Source organism: Nuphar pumila, chromosome 2 (genome assembly GCF_984573655.1).
Source record: "Nuphar pumila chromosome 2, dmNupPumi1.hap1.1, whole genome shotgun sequence".
Classification (NCBI taxonomy): Eukaryota; Viridiplantae; Streptophyta; class Magnoliopsida; order Nymphaeales; family Nymphaeaceae; genus Nuphar; species Nuphar pumila.
In genome coordinates this window covers 133,143,583-133,169,657 of record NC_143250.1, presented here as the reverse complement: position 1 = coordinate 133,169,657, position 26,075 = coordinate 133,143,583, and the positions used below count along the sequence as shown (strand labels likewise).

Genomic DNA, 26,075 nt, shown 5'->3' with positions numbered 1-26,075 from the left:
AAAAAAAAAAAGAACCAACAGGTACAAGAATCTGTCTAATCCACATAAATGGTCTTCCGAGACTCTCAACAAAGGGATTTTTGAAAGGCCTTAGCATCTTCACATTTCCTCGCTGGAAAAAGTACTTCTCAATATAAAAAAAAGGACTTAAATGCATGAGATGACAGTAGACAAAGAAAACCCAATCAGCATAGAACATCCTTCTAATGTTCAAATGAAAGCACTTCCATGAAGATACATCTGACAAGTGACACTCCCTACATTAAGAAGAGTCTTAAAACCGCAGCTCATGCATATGACTAGCCAAATACATACAAAACATATAATAAAAAAAAGGGCCTGCTTGAGGGCTTAGAAAATTTAGTTCAATATACAACTTCAACTGTCAAACAAAATTCAAGCAGACAGTTACAAGCAAATAAAACAAACTTTTCACTGTCACAAACCAAGAGAAATCAAGAGGCAAAACTTAACAACAACCAACCAGGCTCAGCTTGTCTGGTAGGAGCAGCTAGTGCACGTCACCTTGTGTTGGGACGTTGCAGGTTCAAAACCCAATGGTATAGGGTAACTGGTAGGAGCAGCTAGTGCACGTCACCTTGTGTTTGGACACAGACTAGGTTCAGGTTTACTCGTACCCGACCCGCCAACCCGTTTACCCGAACCCGACCCGTTTATTAAACGGGTTAACCTTGTCGTGTCGGGTTACCCATTTAATAAATGGGTCGGGTTCGTGTTTGCCACAGCCAGCCCGTTTAATAAACGGGTCGGGTTCGTGTTGAGGTATGCTGACCCGCCAACCTGACCCGATTGCCACCCCTAGGTCTGCCTAACTCCAGCTAGCCTTTAAAAAAAAAAAAAAAAGAACGAGGCAAAAACAAGTTCAAACACCAATTTCTTTGTATAGGCACGTTCCCAAACATTGGCATGAACATTGCAAGTCGTTATTACTTCAACACCAGCAAGGCCTATAATAGCTTATAAAAATCACCAACTTAATAAAAAACATGCTTTCAATATAAATCAGTCACATTTTTAAGGAAAAAACAAAATGAAGAAAGTAAATGACGTCCGCAAGCAACAGTCGCTTAGATAAAGTATGCTGTATGCATGTACTTGTGCAAATAGCTACTCTTATATTTTATGACTCAAAAGCACCACATGAACATTAAAGATGAACACAATTACAGAACCAAGAACGCTTTGAGCTTGCAGATGTGACCACCCAACAAAAAAAAATGGGACAAACAAGTAAAACCATATACTCTGTGAACAATCAAGGGATGATTTCTGCTATCTGTATGCATGCATGCATGTAATAATACAGAATACACCAACCTCTCAATCTACATGCAATTGAGCACTAAACTGACTGACGTTCCCATGTACAGGAAAGGCTTCGCATGAGAATGAGCATTGATTTCTCAAAAGTACTGCCAGCTCAACCCATGTTAAAGTTTTGCATGTGGAAGCTTTAATAGGAGGAAAGGCATGAGTGAATTGGTTGATGGTTGGAAAAACCGAGGCCCACTTGTGCCAGCAAGGCACTTTCCCACCGTGACGATTTGATTTGTTTCATTTATGGTGGAAAAGGATTACATGAGGTTGTCAACTCAGCATTCTCTAAGTTGCATGAAACAAACCAAGCCATTACCTACATGTAAGAAAAGCTCCATCAACAAATCTAGTTGATGTAGGCTAGGCATTCAGAAAAATGAAACCATGAGAACAGTCATAAAAACAATTGAAGGACGAACTGCCGATAGCGGAGCATGTATTGCACATTAATATCTTATGTAAAATCCATACAACTCAATACTATTTCTCCATGAAATGCAGAGATTCTTCAAAACCCAACCATCAATTACCAAATGGCCATCTTTTTTCTTTTGGGCAGTTGATCACCAACTACCAAAGCGCAAAAACATAGGATGGGCCGGCCAGAAAAGGACCCAGCATGAGGCTCTGAGGCCCTTTTTTCAGCTGGCCGTGGAGACAGGAAGTACCTGCCGGAAAATGGTCAGCCTGCAGCACTTTCCAGAAAGTGAGAGACAGAGAGCCTGGCCAGAAATGGGCTGGCCCAGCCACAGGCACGCTTAGAGCCTGGCCAGGAAAGACCCTTTTCGGACCACAGATGGAACAAGAGGGGGTCCAGCTGGAAAATGGGGCCAACCAGGTTACAACCGTGAAATTCTGGGTAAGACCTGTTTTATAGAAACAAGCGAAAACGAGTTTCCATGTCCAAACGACACGTGAAACCCAGTTTTGGGATGTTAAACCGGTTCCGGCGCCAAAGCGCATCATCGAAATGGACCCTTAATTGTCACCTTGGTTGGGTGCCCTAAGCCAGCAAAGAACACCTACTCGGCAAGCCACCAATATGATCCCAGATAAGAAAGGGTTCCACCATCTTCCACAGAAACAGCCGTAACCACTGGGCGACTCCAGGAGCTCCAAAAGTAGAAAAGCTGGGAGAACCAAATGACGACTCATTGTATAATTACATTAAAAAAAGGCAATGTTGCGCTGTATGAATCAACAATGAGCATGCAATACCATCACACCAAGAATCCCCACATAGATAAGCAACTCATTTTGCTCATAGATCCTTTTTTTTTTCAAGAGTCTACAGATGGATACAACCTTTACAACTCGACCACATAAATGGTCATAAGATATCCAACAGTACAACAAATACAAAGCTTGGTGGCTTACCAAATATGCTTCATTATCTACTCTTGTCAAGTGCTTCACTTTCTACCCAACGGTGCCTTCTAGTTTCAAACTCATAAGTTGATTCACTTCAGAAGCAAACTCAAGTGGAAGCTCATTGAAGACATCCTTGCAGAACCCGCCAATGATGGCAGCAACAGCCTTCTCATTGTCAATTCCCCTCTGTTGGAAATAAAACAGCTGATCTTCACTAATTTTAGAGGTGCTAGCTTCATGCTCAACACAGGCTGAGGGGGTTTTCACCTGCATAATCAACAATTTCATCAGCTAACAAAAGCTAGTTCGGTAGTCAAAGGCTGACTAACAAAACTTCAAGTTGAAAGAGCAACCAATTGTACTGAAAAAGTAACCAATCACACACGCTAGTGACAGCGATTAAACACTTCGAATGCATAACTCAATGATCAACATGACAAAGTTGAAGAGAGAATGGAAGTCTATAAGCAAAAGATGCCTGACAGAAGCAGCTGCTTCAAGAATCACTCAATATGATGAAATAAGCTACTATTGATAGTACCCTGCTACTAGTAACTCCACTGGTTTTCTGTTTTTGCATTTGAAAGTTGTGGATTTCGATGCTGTGATCCCCATAAGTCCTTTAACAGATTACATTATTAAGTTATGATATTTTTGTACAGATTTATGGAAGAACCTAAAAACAACAGCCCAAAATATACCAAAAAATCATAATTAAAAAAAAAAGGAAAATATTTGCTACTAATGAAGGTAAGAGTAATGAGCTAGTCATAGGTGCAAGTTGTATCAACTCAATCTAACCACATAGATGTGTTCAGCATGGTTTGTTTGCTAAGGATCAAGCCTTGATCGTGCTTTTCTGATGTAAAAATGTGATCTTTTGAATTATGAAATTTTGGCACATTGTGGAACATTGATTTTTGGGCCCCTTTAAAAACCTAATTACTTGTCATAATCACATGATTCAAAACAAGTTCCCTACTAAACAAACCATGTAGATCACATCCGTAACACTTGATCTACAAAAAATTGAATTTTTTTGAAAAACATAATGATTTCTACTCATTAGTTCCTTGTAGGGGTGGCAATCGGGTCGGGTCGGCGGGTTGGTGGGTCGGGTTGGCGAGTCATAATACCTCAACACGAACATGACCCATTTATTAAACGGATCGGATGTGGCAAACACGAACACGACCCATTTATTAAACGGGTAACCCGACACGACACGGTTAACCCATTTAATAAACGGGTCGGATGGACACGACACGGCGACCCGTTTATTAAACGGGTCGACCCGATAACATAGACACGATAACCAACCCGAGTAACCCGAATAACCCCTGTCTAACCCGAATAACACAATTAGAAACACAAAAAAATATATATATTATATTTTTTTTCTGCAAATCTCAATATGGAATTGTACTACCAACATTAACATAAAACATCAACATAAAACTTCAACATAAAGTCATAAACATAAAGACAACATCAACATAATTGTCTTACAAGTTACAACCATACTACAAACATATCCACCAAGTTGTCTTACAATCATCAAGATAAACATAATTAATTAAACGGGCTGACCCGCCCGCCTAACCCGTTTATTAAACGGGTCAAATGGGTTGGCGGGTTGGCATACCCCTAACACGAACACGACCCATTTAATAAACGGGTTAGGCGGGTCGACCCGTTTACGAAACGAACCCATTTAAGCCAAACCCTAACCCGGCTAAGAAGCGGGCTGGCTGGTCGGGTCAGATTTTGCCACCCTTAGTTCCTTGCCTTCATTAGTAGCTAATATTTACTCTAAAGAAAAATCAAGCTTTACATCAAATCAATTAAATCCAAAGCATGTTTTCATTAGTAAACAAACCACAGTAAGTAACTGAACAAATAATGCCCGCAGCTTCGACTTCATACTAGATAATACAGTACTATCAATAGCAGCGAAGTCTCTCTCTCTCTCTCTCTCTCTCTCTCTCTCTATATATATATATATATATATATATATATATATATATATTATATAGATAGATAGATATATAAAGGAAGAGAGATAGAGAGAGAGAGCAACGAGTAGATCCTAAATTGTCTCAAACAGCTCTGAAGGACAAAGTTTTGGGTTGCTTAATACAAACTTATAGATGTACTCTCTATAGCTTACTTAGTAAAAAACATGTATTAGACTAAGCACATATAGATGCATATTTAGAGCGATAAAAGATCAAAGGCTCATATTGCACCAAAAGTTGAGGAAATAGAAATCAAGGTTTCTATTTGAATTGATTTGATCCAAAGCACGGTTTTTATTGAATAAGCAGTGATGATATCTACAGGTTAGGGTTAAGCAAAAAACATGTGCAACTATGTTTTTAAGAAGCATTTAGGACAGTCTTGGACATAAACTGTTCAGGAGCTACTCATCATTATATATATATATAAGGTTAATGTTTGCAACCCTCATTGGTAAGGAACCCCTTAGTAAAGACCTGTCATTTTTTAAAAAATTTAATATTATTTTGTATATTTGACCCTCCCGATGTGATTTACATGTTTGCGTTAGTAGAAATCAGTGCTTGGATCATGTTATTCCAATGTGCATGTAAGATTTTATAGGGGTTAAAAAATCAATGGCCTACAATACACTAAATTTTCAACCATCATAGAACATACTTTTACGCCAAAAAAATATGATCCAAGAGTTGATTCCTAATTGTCCATGCTGCACACATCCATGGGGTTAGATTTGGTCAAAACAACCTCCCACTATGAGTTCCAACTAGGGTACTGTTTGGATGACACCCAAAACCAAGTTCTAGCAACAAAACCTGGTATGGTGGCTAACCAGGTTTTGGTTTGGTCCAAGACTGGGTTTTCAACCCAGTTTGTAAATCCGCCCCATCCACACACACACACCAAGCTTTTTCAACTTGGGGAGGGGGAGGGGGGGGTCTCCCTCTTCCTCTCCCCCAACCATGGTTGCCCCCACCTATTCAACTTGTGTCTGGCAATTTTTGGTCGGCACCAGCCAGCCATTTTTCTAACGGTGATCAGCCAAAAAATGGCCACCCGTGTTGTTTTTTTTTGTGACCAAAAACCTCAAAATCAGGTTTTGTCACCCAAACAGCCTTTTAAGGATAGTTGTTGTTATCATTGCAAAATTTTACTTTTGCAAGTCAAACTGACCTTTGAAAATAACTCGCCTCCGTTTTAAAATGCAGGATAATTCCAAAGAATGGGACTCGTCTGTCGGTACGAGGTTCAACCGTTCCTAACACCATAACGAGGGGTAATTGAGCAATGATCAACCATGTGTTTTGTTTTGCTCAACTTGTCTAAATCGATGTTCTATTCCTAAATGCACAAAGAATCAGGCATGTGCTATGAATTTCAGAAAATGCAGATTTGAAAACATGATGTTTGCTTGAAGTAATTGGAAATATTTGGAAAAGGAGATACCTTGAAAATCATGAACCATATTGAAAGAACATTTCTGAAGAAAAGAAAATCGATTTCTGAGAAAAATTTAGCAACTTTGAGAAAATTGATTTCTCTGAAATGAATTTGTGAAGTAAATCAGAAGAAGAGCGTGTGACCCTATGAAAAAAAAATTATGATGCAATCTAACCTAGATGAATGAATAAATGCAATTTGAGAAAGTATTTTCTGAAGAATTTGATAAAATCATTTGAAAAAAGAATTTATGTGTCTTATAGAATTTTTATAAAATAGATTTTTTACATATCCCTGACTATGGTCACGAATATATATTGAATATAGTTCATTTGATTCTAAAAGAGAAAAATATTTGAAAAAAAAAATTAAAATATGCAATGATTTCTGAAAATACCTAAGAGTGTAGGCCATTTGTGGCTTAGAAAAAGATGATAAATCTGGGTTTCGTTCGTATTCTGACTATGGTCATAAATACGAAACCCACCGAGTTTATCAACTCCTTAAAAGTTAGTGCACGTGACATTCGTGTAGACCATTGTGAATTTGAATATGCATGAATCATCATCCATCACACATTGGCATTTGTATAAAAAAAAAAAAATTATATGCAATGCAACCTTATTCTAAGCTGGAAAAGTAAATTATTATTCCAAATTTACAATTAATTTACATCAATAATTGAATTGAAATAAAGGAAAATAAAAGGAAATACAATCTTGAATGTCCCTGCAAAACTAGAAAACATATTAATGAAAATATGTCGGCTTTTCTGAATTTATCCAATAATATCTGAAAATTACTGGATTTATCCGGATATAAGCCTTTTTTCCATATTTTTCTGAGATAAATATAATAAAATATGATATAAAATTGAAGAAATAATAAAAATAAACAACTTTAAAATTCATAATTTTGGGGGAAATAATAAAAATGGCCCTGAAAACAAGACTATGGCCTTGAAATCATGGTTTTTAGAAAAGTTTTTTTGTAAAACTTTGGATTTAGGGCTCAAATAGATTCAAATAAACACCAAATCGGATGTGAAGCACCCTAGCATGATTATAAACACGATCAAACACTAAAAATATAAAACTTTTTATAAAAAATCAAAATATCATAAAAATAGTGATTTTCGCCAATGTTTTACTCGAACCGGGACTCTGCGGGCACCCTGTTTTCATGATTTAATCAAATAATATATTAAATGAATTCAAAAATTAACAAAAATCGACATGGACACTTATGATAACCCTAAAATTAAACTGCAATAAAAAATTTGTTTTTGACATTATTTTAATATGAAAATTGAATAAAACCCTAAAATACGCAATTTTGCCCACGGGCACCTGTCACAGTGTCAAACCCTAATCAGGTATCACATCACCATGACAATTCATAAAAATTTACAGAGAGATACTAGACAGATAAATAGAGATTTTTCTTTTTACAGATCGAAAAAATCATCTCTGATTAGAGAGATATTGTTCCGACAATATATGCTTGATTCCGGCGAATATATAACGAGTTGAAATAAATACATTCAGTTTCGGGTACAGAAAAATATAGCAAATCATGTTCAAAAATTATAAAATTTTAGCAGTTGACAATAGATACACAAATGAAAATACTCCTTTTTACGGATCATCGATCGGATCCCCGGTTAGGGAGATACGATCTGCCCAAGTTGATCGAGGGTTTAAACAAGGTATAACAGGCTCTGTGAAACTGATTTTGGTTTCTGTCTGAGGAAAAATAGCAAACAGATATATAAAAACCTGAAAAATTTACAGGAAATACTAGACAGAATAACAAAAACACTGTAACTTCCGGATTGTCGATCGAATCTCCGACGAGGGAGATATCGCCTCGGCAAGTTGTTCCCAAATCCCCATAGCGATTTCATGGTTTAAAAAGCAGGATTCGGTTTTCTATTTTTTGACAGGATTATAGAACCCAAAATAATCCGATTTTTTATAGAAAATCACTGACATGTTCACGATTTAACCCTAAAAAATTGTATTTTTTTACAGAAACTTAAACATAAAATAACGTGGTTCCCGCATGCCCGGGATCGAAATCCATGAATTATCAATAAAACATGAAAAACCTAATCTAAATATGAAAAATAATAAAGAAAACTTGAAAATAACACCGTGAATTTGGATTTGACATTTGAATGACCAAAATAAGCATGAACATGATAAAAAAATAAAAAGAATCAAGGAATACACAGTTAGAGTTTGATTTAGCCTTTGAAAAGAGATATTTGACCCATTGAACGGGCGGATCTCATCTTTTATTTGGCTTAAATATAAAAAATGATAATTTAAACGATTTCAACGGTTTGAAATCATGAAAAACACCTTCATACAGTATTAGATCGCTTTCTTGAATCGATTCTGCGGTTCTTGAATGAAAAATAGGCTTGAAATCCTTATGCAAGGGGCGGCAATAGTGAAATCCACGGAAACAAGCATAAGAAATTAATGAAATTAGTGAAATAAGATAAAGAAAACTCACCTTGGAGGTTGCTGCAACAATGGAGGAAGGTTGTTGGAGGAGAGAGAGGAATCAAGAAAAGGAGAGAGAGAGAGAGCATGGGTTGACCTCCTTGGTCCCCTTTTTATAGTTTTTTTTCAAAAGCTATTAATTAGGGATAATTAATGCCTTTTGACTTTTTCAAAATCTTATCTAAAACCAACTAAAGGGGGGCGATTTTTGGTGAACTTCTAGCCTAGGTGGGACTCTAACTAACCCTAATTATCCTAACTAAAGCCCTAGATAACTTAGGAGACTCCAAATGTAGCGCCACTTGGTTTTTCTAAAACCCTAATTTTTAAAACTTTAAAATCCTAAGTTAGAATCTAAAGTAAAAATGGTAATTTTAAAATCAAGTTTTGATTCTTCTAGACTCCCAACCTAATTAGAACACTGACTAACCCCAAGCTAACCCTAACTCTTTCAAATATGGCGCCACCCAAGGTGAGCCCCACTTGATTTTTCAAATACAATTTTTAAAACTTAAAAATGAAGGTTTTCAAAAGAGGTTTAGAATGAAATTGAAAATTTTGAGTGCATCAGAGTCCTGAATGGATCAAGAGTCCTCCATATGTGACGCCAACTAAGTGGCCCCCACATCAGGTTTTTTTTTTAAAAAAAAATTAAAATAAGGACTAGAGAGGGTTTTAAAACAGAGTTAAAATCATCATATGACAATCAGAGGTTTTAAAAATAGAGTACTAAATAAACTGAAACTCTAGACTAGAATCCTGAACCAACTAAAACTCTTACATTTAGGTTATTGAAAGCCAAACGAAGAAGTTTTTGAAAGATTTTCTCAAAACTAGTAAAAATAAGTCAGAAAATGTAGTCAGGGTTAGATTCATAATTCAATCAAAACTCTGAAATAGAGTCCTGAATCAACTGGGACTCTGCAAATGGAATAATTTTTAAAAACGAATGAAAAGATTTTCAAAACAAGTAAAATTGAAAGTGAAAATAAGATTCAGAATAGAGTCCTAACCCGATTAGGACTCTGGGTCAGAGACCTGAAATTTTAAAACTCTTTATTTTTTGGGGTTTTGAAAGAAAACAAAGAGGTTTTGAAAGATTTGTTCTTAAACTGGTAAAGATGGGCAAAATACGAGACCAGGGTCAGAGTCCTGATCAACTGGGACTCTATGATAGAGTCCTAGAATTTTGAAACTCTGTGGTAAAATTATAGTAATTTTGAAATTTAGTTTATGAAAAAGATAAATGAAGAGATTTTTGAAAGATTCTCTCAAAATTGAAGTCAGAGTCAGAGTCCTGATCCAACTGGGACTCTTGAATAGAGTGCTGGTTCGACTAAAACTCTGAGATTTTGACTTCTTTTGAAAGATTTTAGAAGGTTTCTTCAAAAATAGGTGAAAACAGCAATGAAAGATAGAGTCTTGATCCGACTAAAACTCTGAAGTAGAGTCCCAGTCCAACTAAAACTCTAAAATTTTGACCAAATGAAAGATTTTGACAAATTTTATTGAAAACAAGTAAAAATAGAGATGAAAGACAGAGTCCTAGTACGACTGAAACTCTGGGATAGAGTCCTAGTTCGACTGAAACTCTAAGATTTTGGCTCTTTTGAAAGTCAGATGAGAAGGATTTCGAAAACAAATGAAAAACAGGAATAAAGGATGAAATCGGGATAGAGTCCTAATCCGACTGAAACTCCGAGACAGAGTCTTAGTCCAACTGAAACTCTAAAATTTTGCTCAAAACGAAAGATTTTGAAAGGTTTTCTCAAAAACAGACAAAAATAGAAGAGGCAGAGTCCTGATCCGACAGAAACTCTGAAAAAGAGTCCTAATCCGACTGGGACTATGAGATCTTGGCCAAAATGAAAGAAATGAACAAGGGGTATGACTACTTTTAGTTTAAAATCAAAATGGAATTTTGAAGAGGTTCAAAAAAGATAAAAAGGCAGAGTCCTAATCCGACTAGGACTCCGGAAATTTGAGAAATACTGATGAAAAAAGCGATCTAGAAGCGATACCACCTAGATGGGTCTCATCCAAGAATTGAGATCAGTTAAAGTTGAGTTTAAAATGAATCTAGATCGCTTTCTAAAGAAAATATTTTGAAACAAAGAAATATAAGATCCTGGGGGTTAACAAATGGCAAAATGTCAACTTAAAAATCTAAGTTTTGAAATTGATTTCGAAAAAAAAGTTTTAAAATTTGAATTTGGATTGAAAGATTTTGAAAAACTAGAGTACTGGATCTCGGAAATGATATGCAATGACATGCAATGTCATGAAATGATATGAGATGGTATGAGATGAAATGCCACATGCATGCAGTGATATGCAATAACACATGAAATGCAAACCCTGAATAATGGAATTGGAATCCTGAACCCCTGGCAGAGACGAAGAATTGAACATTTTTGTTCGAAGGCAAGAATTGATGATTGGAATTGAGCCAAAATAGAGATTAAATCTTGATTGCAAGATGAAATATTTAGATTTTGATGTAAAACTTGAGCTTTGAATAACCCTTGCTAGGGTGTTGACCAGCTGGTTCCTTGAAGGCTTTCGAGAGTAGATCTTAGTGGCAAGGGAAAAGGGTTTGTAAGCGAAGGTGAAAAATTTGGGGTGTTTACAGTTGCCAAAAACCTATTTTTAAGCAAAACCTCAGTTTCTCAAACTCAGGTTTTGCCCTTGTCGTCCAAACGCCTAAGGGGGTTCCTTACCCACGAGCAGTGGCAGAGCTAGGAATTTAAACTAGGGTGGACACAAATGCACAGTGAAAAGGAGAGAAAAAAAAGCACAAAGAACCTAAAACCTAATTAAATATTCATGCCATAAAAAAATAAAAAACCTAAATCCTAACAAACATCATTTATATACAATAATAAAAAAACAAAACCCTTAAAATTCTAAGTTTATAACTAAAATCAAGAATGCGGAATCAAGTTCAATATTGATTGAAAAGAAAAAATATATAAATAACTAAATACTAATTGGAAAAAAAACATTAAAAACCCAAAACCTAATGAAATATTCATGGTTCATGCTATTTAAAAAATGTCAGCTCTCACCCGCAAACACACACCTTTTGTTAGATATGTTCCTTTCACATTGTATGTGTGCGTGAATGGATGCAAGCACATAAACATATGCAAGGGTGTAAGATACCATCTGAGATTTTATTGTAAATATTCACCCACAAAATAGAGACAGATAATAGACAACTCTGTTATCAAGTTTAAAAGGAAATACTATAGCCGCAAACTTTACTTGTCCAATGCATGCAGCATTGATGAAGTGCAATGTGTGAAGATACGGTTGTTGTAAGCAAATTGAGTCAAACTTTAAGGGGATTTCACAGAATATAGTGTGTTCACAAAGCTAAAGAACAACTTGAATTTTAGCTCTTGACATGCCAAGACCTACAGAGGCCCCCACAGAACAATTTTCCCAAGCCTCACACCTATGCAGGACTCAACACAAATGGTTTCATACCAAGAACCTTCCTGAATAAGAAATTGGACCTAATCTAGATTCATCATTTATCCACCTATAAAATTAACCCAAATACAAGAATTCTGTAAATTAAATCAGCTTAATCTAAATGGATAAACTAAGTGCAATGAATCCATATTTTGACATACATGACATCAAAAAACAAGCAAATGCCCTAAAAGTAAGCAGAAAGCAACTAAAGAAGACTTGAAGGTGTCCAAACAGCTCAGCGATCAACCAAACACGCCCAGACATGTTTGCAGCCATCCACAACCCATACAGAAGAATGCTCAGCATTTCCTCCTATGCTCATTTCTTGACACTCTAGCTGTCCTAATTCAGGTTCACCATGCTGGATCCAAATTCAAGATCCCAAAAACTTAGCGTTATGAACTGAATAAAAATTCAAGATTCCAACTTCACTTTTTGGCTCAAGGTCTAATGCTGTCACGGGCATAGAATTTTTTGCAAACCCGCAATGCGGCAGACTGCACAGTCTGAACAGCTTAACGGCCAAAGGCCACGCCACAACACTTTTCTATGTGCTGAATTATTTTTATTGGCCCTGCGCACCACCTCGTGCGCAGCTGCCTAGCGGAAGCCGATCAAGCGCGCATTCCATGTAGTCCATGCCGCTTAGTGCATAGTTGTCCCATACCAGCTATCACTTTCGAAAGAGGCACAAACTTTGCCTTAGCCTTGCGTGCCATGAAGTGTCTTGCGGCCCCATGCACACGACATAGCAAAACCCCGCCACTGAAGGAACAAGACTTTGCGGCCCCCAGTCCGAAGACTAGTTGATGATTGAACACCATAGCAAAGAGCACCACCCAGACTCATTCGTCGGCGCTTAGGCATTCACTCGCCTAGCCCCGAGTCACCATACTCAGTTGGAATCACCTAAGGTGATTCTTGGGGGAATTAGCTCTAACTCACACGCACCCTCGTGCATCCAACCGCTACGCGTGGAAAACTCCAAGTCAAAAGATCCATAACAAAATCTCCAAAGGCAACATCCTCTGATCCGCTGGCACTGCATATCCAACCAACGCACTACGTTTGAGCCACCACCCAAAGGTGCACTAACGCCAATATCGTTGCTTATCGCGGGTGGCGCTTATCGCGGGTGGCGATCAAGCCAACGCATATCGTGCGTTGCTACACTCGATGTGTTTACCACTCAGCAGAGCTCTGCACTGCACATGCCTCATTCTGAAGGCTCAGTCCGGGACAAATGCACTATATCAAGATGAAATATATTGATTTATACACTTTTGGCGGCACGATTGGAGTTTTTTAGTAATAGTTCTTGTTGGTTTATGTTTCTCTGACTCAAGTTCAAGATATATGCTTTAATTCTAAATGAATGAATAAATAAATAAATAAATATTTATTTGGCTTTCTCCAAAGTTATTTGGAGATTAGGGCCATATGTGGATCCAGTTTTATCTGCAAATAAATGTTAAGACATATGTAATAATACATCTATATATATATATATAGATGTATTCACCATAATACCCGATAGGGGTATTATGGTCTTTTCACAAGTACCCAATAGGGGTACTTGTTTTATTTCTTTTATTTTTTTGTTTTTTATTTTTTGTTTTTTTATTTTCTAGAATGTTTATTGGGATACCAAAGGGGCCCCACAATGGAGTCGTTGGGGGCTCCCAACGACTCTATTGGGAGCCCCCTTTGGTCTCCCTTTGCTTATAAATAGGGGGAACCCCCTTGTATCTTGTATTGCTTTTAGAGAGCTCCTCTCCAATAAAAGGGATATTCTTTTTATGTGTGTAGCCTTGTTATAAGGCCCTCCGTATATCCCTTGGTGGATTTCCTCTCTTATGCTTGTTTCGTTTGTCCGTGTTGGACATAGTGAATGCATTGGCATTCTTGGATTCTTCTGCATACTTCATTACATGGTATCAGATCTATACGATCTTCTAAGGTGAAATCGTGTCTCTCTCTACTTCCTTTCTTTTTCACTTCTTCATTTTGTAGCAATGGAAGACAAGATCGGTCTATCATTCAAGCTCAATGGGAAAAATTACATGATGTGGGCATCCGCAATGGAGAATAATCTCAAAGGCAAGAAGCTTTGGGGTTATGTAACGGAAACCGTTCCGGAACCCCAACTTAAGCTCACAAAGATGGAAGAAGATCAAGAGAAAGCACTTGAAGGTGATGTTCGTCTCAAGGCCATTGAAGATTATCATCACCAAATGGAAGATTGGGAGAGCAACCATGCAAAAATCCTAGCATGGTTTATGAATAATGTCGAACTTAAGGTATGTGCAAATATTGCAAAATTCCGCCGGGCAAATGAAGCTTGGTTTTTTATGAAGGGTATGTATACCCAAAAGGATCTTGAAAGAGCTTATTTTTTGCAAGAAAAAGTGAGAACCACAAAACAAAGCGACATGAGCATACAAGACTATTATAGTGCTCTAAATCCTTTGTGGGATGAATTGGCTCTTTTAGAGCCTAAATGGGTGGCTACGGAGGATGTGAAACTAAGACAAAAACAAATGGAACAAGATAGATTGTTTCAATTTTTATTTGGGCTTCGTCCCGAATTTGAACAAGTTAGATCCTCGCTTCTTGTTCCTTCTTGGCAAACTTTCGGTCATCTCCCCATAAAGTTTGAGGGGGGTGTTAAGACATATGTAATAATACATCTATATATATATAAATATAGATGTATTCACCATAATACCCGATAGGGGTATTATGGTCTTTTCACAAGTACCCAATAGGGGTACTTGTTTTATTTCTTTTATTTTTCTGTTTTTTATTTTTTGTTTTTAATTTTCTAGAATGTTTATTGGGATACCAAAGGGGGCCCACAATGGAGTCGTTGTATTATTATATATACATATATGTACAGTTTTACATTTTAACACTCCCCCTCAAACTTACGGTACAATGAGCGAAAGTTTGTCTAAGAGAAAGTGAAATCGGGGAGCAGCGAGAGGCTTTGTAAAGAGGTCTGCTAACTGATATTCTGAAGTGACATATGGCAGATCAATTATCCCGTGTAGATATTCCTCTCTGACGTAGTGACAATCCATTTCGATGTGTTTGGTGCGTTCGTGGAATGTTCTGTTACTGGCAATGTAGATCGCACTTTTGTTGTCACAACACATTTGTGAAGCCTTTGTTGCTTCAACTCCCATGTCAGCAAGCAGTCGTCGGAGCCAAACTACTTCCATGGTCGTGGTTGCCATGGCTCTGTATTCAGCTTCGGTGGATGAGAGAGATACCTTCTGCTGCTTTTTACACCTCCACGAGATTAATGATTCCCCTAAAAAGACACAAAAGCCAGTGGTTGAGTGTCTGTTATTGGGATCACCTCCCCAATCAGCATCAGTATATGCAATTAAATCAAGAGAAGAGGAGGAAGATAAGAAAAGTCCTCGTGAAAGAGAGGACTTGATGTATCTGATAATACGCATGACTGCTCCCATATGAACAGAAGTAGAAGCATGTTGAAATTGACTTGCTGTATGAACAGCATGTGCTATATCTGGTCTGGTAATGGATAGATAGGAAAGTGCCCCGACAAGCTGTCTGTAAGGAGTAGGGTCTGCAAGAAGTTCTCCATCATCAATCTTCATTTTAACATTAACAACTTCTGGAGTGTCAACTTTCTTATCATCAGTAATACCAGACCTGAAAACAATATCAAAAGCAAATTTAGTCTGAGATAATAAATATCCTCTAGGAGAATAAGCAACTTCAATGCCTAAAAAATATCTCAACAAGCCCAAATCAGTCATTTCAAAATAAGATTTAAGAAGTGTTTTGATTGTTTCAACTCCCTGTTTATCGCTTCCGGTGATGATCATATCATCCACATAGAGAAGAAGCACAATGATCCCTGCATCAGAATTCTTAATAAACAAAGCAGTGTCAGTTAAACAGAATTGAAAACCAATATCAATCATAACACGACTAAACCTATCATACCAAGCTTTTTGTGCTTGTTTAAGTCCATAAAGAGCTTTTTCTAAGCGAAGGACTTTACCCTTAGGAATACTTAGACCAGGAGGGGGTTCCATATATACTTCTTCAACTAGCTTTCCATTTAAAAAAGCATTTTTGACATCCATTTGAAAAATAGACCATTTTTTGATAGAAGCTAAGGCAATTAAGGTTCGGACAGTAGTCATACGAGCCACCGGAGCAAAGGTTTCTTCATAATCAATCCCATATTCTTGGGCATAACCTTTGGCTACTAAACGGGCTTTATATCTTTCAAGAGTACCATCACTCTTGGTTTTAATTTTATAAACCCATCGACATCCTATAGTTTTCTTCCCTGGAGGAAGATCTTGAATATTCCATGTAGAAGCCTTTTCAAGTGCATCTAATTCAACTTTCATGGCTTCTATCCATTTGATATCATTTTTTGTTTGAAAATATGTGGATGGTTCTTCATATGAGTGAATTAATGCAATAACTGCCCTATATGTGGGTGAGAAAGACTCGTATGATACAAACTTTTCTGGAGGCCTCGAGATTCGGGATGATTGTCTAGTTGGAATGTTAGAATATTTCTCAAGTGCACATGGAGTATTAGACTCTTGTCGCCTGGAATATTGAATACTAGTATTTCTATGAACTTCTCAATTTTCAACATTAAGATCAATAATTCTTGGATCATCATCAAAGTTACAATCAAGGTCATATTCATCAGATGTTGATGTTAGATCTAGCAAAAAGGAGTACTCAGTGACGTCTTTTAATTTTCTAAAATCAAAGAAGCTCTCCTTTTCAAGAAAGGAAACATTTCTAGACACATATAGTTTATTATTTTTGAAGTCAAAACATCTATAACCTTTCTGGTTTTCAGCATATCCTAAAAAGGCACAGGGAATCGCACGAGGGGAAAGTTTATCATTTTTGTCAGTAAATATGAAACATTTGCACCCAAATATTCTTAATCTAGAGTAGTCTGGAGAAATGTTCATAAGTTTTTCAATGGGAGTGATATTTTGTAACGAAGAAGATGGCATCCTATTAATGAGATAGGTGGCAATTAAGGCAGCTTCTGCCCAAAAGTCTTTAGGGACTTGATTTGCTATTAATAAAGTCCTAGTGGTTTCTATAATATGGCGATGTTTTCGTTCTGCTAGTCCATTTTGTTGAGGTGTATAAGGACAAGATCTTTGATGTGTGATGCCATGCAATTTAAGATAATTTTGAAAATCTGTGGATAAAAACTCTCCCCCTGAATCTGTGCGAAAAATAGTAATATCATTTTGAAATTTGTTTTTAACCATATTATGAAAAGTTTGAAAGTATGAAAATACTTCAGACTTATGTTTGAGAAAGTACATCCACGTATGTCGGGAGAAATCATCGACAAAAATAACATAGTAAACAAATCCTCCTTTAGAAATTACTGGTGCAGGACCCCAAACATCCGAGTGTATTAATTCAAGTGGTCTTGAAGAGAAAAAGGTTCTGTTCTGAAATGGTAATCTTTTCATTTTGCCGAGAATACAATCTTTACAATCAAATGATTCAGAGTTACAAAATTTCCCTAGATTTGGAAAATGTTGGATTTTGGCTATATGTGGGTGACCAAGTCTCTTATGCCACAGTTCCAACTCTATTTTTTGAATATTATAACAAAAAGCTTTCTTCGGCATTTCCAAAAAATCCATGTAATAGAGTCCTCCTTCTCTATGGCCTTCCCCAATCAGCTTGCCTGACTGGCGATCCTGTACCCAACAACCATGAGAAGAAAAAGAAATATTACACCCATAATCAGAAATTTGAGATACAGATAAAAGATTTAAATTTAATTTGGGAACATGTCTAATTTCTGGAATAAAAAAAAATTTTGTTTTATAAATTTTTTCAAAATCTCCTATTCCTTCTATTTCAAGAGAAGTCCCATCAGCAGTAAAGACCTTTGACACACTTGTTTTATTTTTAACACATTTGGATAGACTTTGATTATTTGGGGTCATATGAAAAGATGCACCAGAGTCAAGAAGCCAAGAAATTTTACCTAAATCAGAAAAAGATGAGGCTGCTGCGCCGGTTGAAGCTTCAGATGAGGAAGAGGCACCTTTGATGAGAGGCTGAAGGATCTCCATTAGTTGGGCCAGGGAAACTGGTGCATCCTGATCTTTAGGCTCCGATCCAGCAATTGCAGCTCTTTTTTCTCTCAGCTCCTTAAGTTTGGGACATTGTGGCCTGTAGTGTCCCGGTTCATGACAGTGATGACAAATAACTTTCTTCTTATCATAGTCACCATTTTGTCGGTTAAAGTGAGGAGGCCTATATGATCGAACATGATTCCCTGGTCTAGACACGGCTAAAACGGAATCATCTTCAATTTTTAAAGAACCTTTCCGGAGACGATTTTCTTCCATTGTTAACTCTTCAATAGTTTCAACAATAGAAGGAATTTTTCCCCGGTGAAGTAGGGCCGATTTAGTGGTTTCAAATTCCGGCCTTAATCCAGTGATAAACTGGTAAAAATGTTCAACATCGAGTTGTTTCTGACGAAGCTCGATGTCTTCGGCACAATGCCACTTTGGTTCTAAAAGGGAAAGTTCTTCCCAAAGTTCGGACAACCCATTGTAATATTCACGAATAGTTTTGTCTCCTTGTGTCATCATTCGAACTTTTTCTTGGAGGTTGCACACGTGTGCAATATCTTTAAGGGAATACATATTCTTAAGGTATTCCCATGCCTTATCGGCATGATCAAATTTGGCAAGACTTGAGCATTTTTTAATGTCAACGCTATTGATAAGCCATGACATTATCTTCGCATGAGATATTCTCCATTCTTTCCATTTCTTCTAGTATGAGGCAATAGCCTTGATTTTCTCTTCTTCCGATAGAGGGACGTCTTTATCTCCCTCCTTTTTAGTAAGAGATAGCTTAGGTTCCGAATCGGAACCATCCACAATCCCCCATAAGCCTTTTCCCCATATATGGTGCTTCATGATTGAAGCCCATGTTACATAGTTCGTATCGCTTAGTTTCATAGGCATGATGGTGACTTTATCATTGTCATCCATCGATTACAAGGAGAGAAAGAATAGGGATAGAAGAGAAACAAGAAGGAAAATGAGAAAGAAAGAAAAAAAAAACAATACAACAAGATGTGAAATCTTCTCCAATGAAGTGATAAAACACTTCTCTTCAAGTGGCGAACACTTTTGCAAACGGGCACAGAAACCGAGGCAGCTTTTCCTCAAGATTTAGTACTTCCGCGGCTTTGATACCATGAAATGGGGATCTTCGAAACACGAGCTTTGATTAACAAGAGCAAGTGTCAAGAATGACACTAAAGCATAACCCTTAAAAAGGGTATAATTGGAAACAAAATAAAAATAAAAATGTATTCTTTATTGATATGAAAAACCAATTGCTTAAGAAGCATTGGAGTAAAATACAAGAGGGGCTGCACCCCTTTATATACACAGCTGAAAGAGGACTCAATAGAGCTGTTGGGCACAGTCCAACAGCTCTATTTAGAGCTGTTGGAATGTGTCAGTCCAACAGCTCTATTAAGAGCTGTTGGACTGTGTCAGTCCAACAGCTCTATTGCTAGTCAAGTCTGGACAGGACTTGACTAGCAATAGTCATTCTAGTTCAAACTGAACTAGATGACATAAAGACAAAAAATAAAAATAAAGGAAAAAAAATACAGAAAAGAAAGAAATTAAAAATGTATTTATATATATATATAATAATATAATATTTTTATATATACATATATGTACAGTTTTACATTTTAACAGTTGGGGCCCCCAACGGTCACAATTGGGAGCCCCCTTTGGTCTCCCTTTGCTTATAAATAGGGGGAACCCCCTTGTATCTTGTATTGCTTTTAGAGAGCTCCTCTCCAATAAAAGGGATATTCTTTTTATGTGTGTAGCCTTGTTATAAGGCCCTTCGTATATCCCTTGGTGGATTTCCTCTCTTATGCTTGTTTCGTTTGTCCGTGTTGGACATAGTGAATGCATTGGCATTCTTGGATTCTTCCGCATACTTCATTACAATAAATGTTGGATCCAAAGTCTAGTATTAAGCGTTTATGTACTTGCATTAGCATCAAATTAAGGATGACGTTTCATTATTGAGTTGTTTATCGCTTTCATTGAAAAAGCTCTTCCAATATATGACAAGCCCCAAGTTGATGACCAGGAGAACTATTATTAAGTTTCAATATCACAGTATGTGCCTAAATCTATCTTAAGTTTAAGAGTTCCATACATATGCTTACCATGTGCTTCTTTAGAATTCTTCATAATTTGATACATTGCTTCAAATGACTACAAAATACAATATTAACTTGGTAAGATCGGAAGGTAGCATATAGCAAAGTCTTTTTATATTATGCTCAAGAAGGATTCAACCATTTTTTATCTCTTATTTATGAGTTGGAAAACTAGATATGCCTATGGTTAAAGTTAGGCAATACATAAAGATATATGTGGCTAGTTTAGAATAGGTGTTTACATTGCTGGTAGATAATGTATTCTTGGTCAACAAGCAAAGAACTTGAAGTTTATTTGGGGTGCCTGAAATCATGTTTGAAATCCTTACTCATAATAAGAGATAAAAAATGGTTGAATCCTTCTTTGTGATGGTGGACTAGGGCTACTGGAAATGCTATGAGCCTCAAGGAAGCGCGCCTTTTAAATGGGAAGCGAGCTTCCCAGTAATGAGAAGTTCACTTCTTTTTTAAGGAAAACATGATTCCCAGAATTGGGAATCATGTTTCCTTATATTTTGGGGCTTGGACAGTTTTACCCCTTAATAAAATGATTTTTATCAAAAAAAATAAAGAAATAGTGTTTTTTAAAAAAGACAAAATGTCATTATAAAAGTTTTGTGAAAAAAAAAACTTAAATTGAATAGGGTTTGTGGTTTTCAATTCCCAAATCTCTCTCTCTCTCTCTGTACAGTTTTAGTTTTTACTATTCTAAGTTTTTTGGGACAATTATCAAGACAATCTTGTGATATTATTGATAAGATATTGTGAAACATTCAAACTAGATGATACTTTGAAATTGTTGGGCTCTATACTTCTATTCGAGAAAATCTTGGTGATAGTATACGATATTTTTAGTATGTTGGAGATACATGTGCTAAAGGTGTCAATTGGTGTGTGCAGTGTGTTTTTGTCTTTATGCTTGTAGAAGTAGGAAAATTAAAAATTATTTGTTTATGTCACTAACATTCAATAAAATTCTTGTTGTATGGATTATAGAATATGAATTATGAACTTTTCTTGAAGTATTATTTATTAAATGCTTGCAACATGATGCATTTGTTAAATGGTTTCACTTGCATATATGATTCAGTTTTGAGATTAATAGGTCATCTTTAATGTTATCTATGTCAATGATAACATAAATCTTATATTTTGGTAAATTAGAAAAAAATATAATTACATGTTCGTTTCTTATTCGATTCCTATTCGCTTCCCATTCGTATCCTAGGTCACGTCCCCCCTTCGAATCTTGGTTAGCTTCTGGTTAGATTCCTAGGTTTCTTCTGGTTCGCTTCTCTTCTCTCTTTCGAGACGAGTTTCGGTTAGCTTCTAAGACGTTTCGCACTTCCAACTTCATAAAATTTTGGAAGTGTCACACTTCCCGGTTTCCGCTGCCCGCTCCCACTTCCTCAACTGGCAACTTTGTGGTGGACAAGTACAATCAGACAAGGAGTTCCAAAAAAAACTAGCTTTTGTCAGCTTTAGGGTCAAGGAAATTTTGTACATAAAAGAGATTGCAAATTGTTCCCTCCCAAATGCAGAAACTTTGTCAGTTCAACAGTATCTTATACCAGAAACTGGACATCCCCTTCCATTTTTGGTGATGTAAAGGCCAACCATACAAATATATTGTGATAACCAAACTGCTATCAGTTTGAACATATAGCCCCAATTCAAATAACATTAAACATCGCAATACTCACATGATTATAAAGACAAAATTAGTTTTATCTACTCTTGGCATGATTGCAAAACTTTCAACAAAAAAGTCCGAATAAATATTTCCACAAAATATTTTATGCACCGGTTCAAGATATGTTCAAGTTTGTAAGTACATTGGATCATTATTTAGTTGTCAAGGATAAATTCACTTGTATGTGAAAATCTTCAATGACTAAATTTAGATGCAATCAGGCTTGCTACAATGAAAGAAGACCACTATATTCTAAACACGGTCACATGGTAAAGCAGAATGTCTCGGTCCTAATGTAAGGCTAGTGGACATGGTTGTCTCACAGGACTATTAGGATTAATGGAAGTAGGCCTAGCACTAGTCTTGGGATGAGGCTACATGATATCTAAAAAATCTTTTACAATGTTTTTTAAAATACTATTTTAAAACTTACCATTTTCACTATCAAATTTCACAGCTCTTAAATATTTGGTTTTCCTTCAACGGTTCTATAACGGGCATGGGTGATTTTTAAGATGGTGGAGCGTCTCTCACAAAACGAAAAGAGAAAACCAGTCATTGGGGTAAGAAATTGATAAACATAAGAGGTATCGGCATTTGAGAGGGAGCAATTCACAATCACTTTCAAATATAGAATCTCCTTGAAAAAACTTAAAGCTAAGAAAACTTAGTTTCAAAGAATTCTGAGTCTAACCACACTTTGCCCACATCACCAAAGACATCTGACTACTTATTCTTGCATGGAGTCTCTATTCCTTCATTAGTCAATAGAATAACATCAGCATACAATTATAAAATAGTGAACTTACAACCTTTCCCTTTGCCCGCACCTCCCCCCCCCCCCCCCCCTCCCCGCTCTTTTATTATGGCTGGTTTCATGCCATTCATTTTTGGTTAATCCAACACATAAAACCAGTAAAAGAAAGGACTTTTTTTGGTAAAAGTGTGCATACAATTGACTTGTCTATTGGTTCCAAGTGTGTCCATACAAAAAGCCATGCTACCACCAGTTCTCAGTCATGACAAGGACAGATATTGATCAACAAAGTTTTCCCTTCGAGGTGGAACCATACTCACTAGTTTCCAGCATCATTATCACTGGGAACTACTAGTGTATATGCAAACTACTTGATCAACACAAACTTTTAGATACAAAACTCCAACCATGTCGCCACTATTTAGCATTCTTTCCGCATTTTCTGTTAATCTATTCATCATACAGCTTTATAGGATTTTCCTGAACAAAACAATCTCAATTCTAGCATATTCCTGACTATATATTTTGCATTTTCTGCATGCACGCGTTCTAAATAAGCATCCAGAAACTCAGGTGAACACACTTTCCAGACAGGTTTATATACAGCATAAGTCAAATCAAACATACCAAATAGCAATAATTGAATGAATTCCAGGTCCAATAAAACGAGTAACTAGACCAAAGAAGGGATACTGTTAAGGTTGATCAGGTCATTGATATAAAATAATTATTAATTACTCAGTTAAGACTGAAGAAGATGAATGAAGAAAAGACAAAAAGGTCGAATGGGTTAAACATGACCAACATATTCAATTGATTTCTCAACTGAATCTGCAGAATGAAAAAGGATACAGACAGAAGAAACAAAGGCTGATTCAAAGGCAACAGAACTAAAGAGTCAGACTACACGTTATGTTCAGGATCCAAATTTGCCACAAACTCCATGGTTATCAAGTGCAATTTCAGGCAGAGCTATTTCAGTTATTAGCTGAAGTGTGCACAAACTAGAACCTGAAGAAATAATCATCCTACAAAACTACCATATACCACATTCAAAAGAAAAAAAAAACAGCATCCATGACAAAACTAGCAGTACCAAATATCAGAATACTACAGAACACTCGATCATCACAAACAAAGGATTCATCCAATTACCTGAATGTAAGGGTATGTATTCGCAGCCGCATTGTCGCCAATAAGCAACGAATCACACTGCGAGAAATTCCTCGAGTTGTCCGCCACAGGCTGCACCTGCACAAGCCCCCTATAGCAATTCCTGGACTGCCCCGCGGATATCCCCTTAGAAACGATCCTACTCCTCGAGTTCTTGCCCACATGTATCATCTTCGTCCCGGTGTCTGCCTGCTGAAAATTGTTCGTGAGAGCGACCGAGTAGAACTCTCCAATGGTGTCCCGCCCCCTCAGAACGACGCTCGGGTACTTCCAAGTAATAGCAGACCCAGTCTCCACCTGGGTCCACGAGATCTTCGAGCGGTCTCCGGCGCACAATCCCCTCTTCGTCACGAAATTGTAGATCCCGCCCTTCCCCTGCTTATCGCCAGCATACCAATTCTGCACCGTCGAGTACTTGATCTCGGCGCCCTCCGCGCAGTAAAGCTCCACGACGGCGGCGTGGAGCTGGTTCCGATCGTAGGAGGGCGCGGTGCAACCCTCCAGATAACTAACGAAGCTCCGCTCGTCGGCGACGATCAGGGTGCGCTCGAACTGCCCGGTCTCGAGCGCGTTGATCCGGAAGTAGGTGGAGATCTCCATGGGGGAGACGGTGTCCTTGGGGACGTAGCAGAAGGACCCGTCGCTGAACACTGCGGAGTTGAGCGCGGCGAAGAAGTTGTCGCCGGGGGGCACGACGCTGCCGAGGTAGCGCCTCACGAGATCGGGGTACTCCCGGACGGCCTCGGAGATGGAGCAGAAGATGACGCCGGAGGCCGCGAGCGTCTTGCGGTGGGTGGTGGCGATGGAGACGCTGTCGAAGACGGCGTCCACGGCGACGTCGGCGAGGCGCTTCTGCTCGGTGAGGGGGATGCCGAGGCGGTTGAACGTCTCAAGGATCTCGGGGTCGACCTCGTCGAGGCTGCTCTTCTTGGGGAGCTGTTTGGGCTGGGAGTAGTAGCAGATGTCCTGGTAGTCGATGGGCGGGTAGCGGTTGTCGGACCAGCGGGGCTCGGCCATGCGCAGCCACTGCCGGAAGGCGGAGAGACGAAATTCGAGCATCCAGTTGGGCTCCTCCTTGAGGGCGGAGATGGCGTGGACGGTGTCCTCGGAGAGACCCTTCTGGAGGGAGAAGGAATCCACGTTGGAGACGAACCCCCACTTGTAGTCGCGCTCGAGGAACTGCTGGATGGCGTCGTTGGAGCCCGAGGGCGCTCGCTCCACTACCTTCACCGCCTCCGACTCGGAAGAGACCGACACCACTCTCAAGCAGGATTTGGAATGGAGCATAAAGGAATTGGGTCTGCAGTTGGGGAGTAGGAGTTTGGAGTCAATGGAGGGCTTGAGGAGGAGATTGGTGGTGAGGGAGGCCATGCTTTGTTGTTGTTGTTACTGAATCGGTGAAGGTGGTTTCGACTTTTGAGGGGAAAAGGAAGAACAACAATCGAGAGGTGCTTACCCTTATTGGAGGAAGGAATTGGGAAGAAGAAAAAAGCTCTAGAGAGGGAAGAGGGGCTACTTTTCTTGCGTATTTTCATTCTGGGCTGATGATGGAAGATTGAGGGGCTCCTCCCCCTTGTAATTTATTAAAATAAATCATAAACTTATAATTTCTAATTTCATTTTATGTCAATTCAACTATAAAAACATAAAAAAAAAAACAGTTTTGAAATTAATAATATAGGACAAATTCCATCCATCGACATCCTCACGTACGTGCTTCGCAGCTCTTTGGCAAATGTCTTCGTTACATATGACGTGAGATCAAAAGGATTAGGTATGTTTGACACCATATCCAAAAAAACGGCTTATGGTGTAGTCATAGCTTTTAGAAGTGGTCCATGTAAGGCAGGGGTGATCGTTGGGCACCAGGTTCTGGTTTTTTCTCCCTTATGCGAGGGCTCTTCATCATAAAAATTTGAGAGGGAATGAGTGCTCTTACAGTCTTGCCAAGGTTATAGTGAGGCAAATGAAAGGGTAAATGATCGTACTATATGGCTAATTTGACACATTTTTCATAATGTTTTA

General features: G+C 37.9%; 1 protein-coding gene across 1 annotated transcript; it reads right to left on the bottom strand.

Annotated features, from left to right (window-relative positions):
- Positions 1-2,577: 2,577 nt before the first annotated feature.
- LOC149847151 (iron-sulfur cluster assembly SufBD family protein ABCI8, chloroplastic-like) lies at positions 2,578-25,571 on the bottom strand. The gene is made up of 2 exons (XM_089998321.1): positions 24,033-25,571; positions 2,578-2,976 (listed from the first exon to the last, which is right to left on the bottom strand). Exons 1-2 carry the CDS (start codon positions 25,419-25,421, stop codon positions 2,758-2,760), a joined length of 1,608 nt encoding a protein of 535 aa, XP_089854447.1. The 5' UTR covers positions 25,422-25,571; the 3' UTR covers positions 2,578-2,757.
- Between the last annotated feature and the right edge of the window lie 504 nt (positions 25,572-26,075).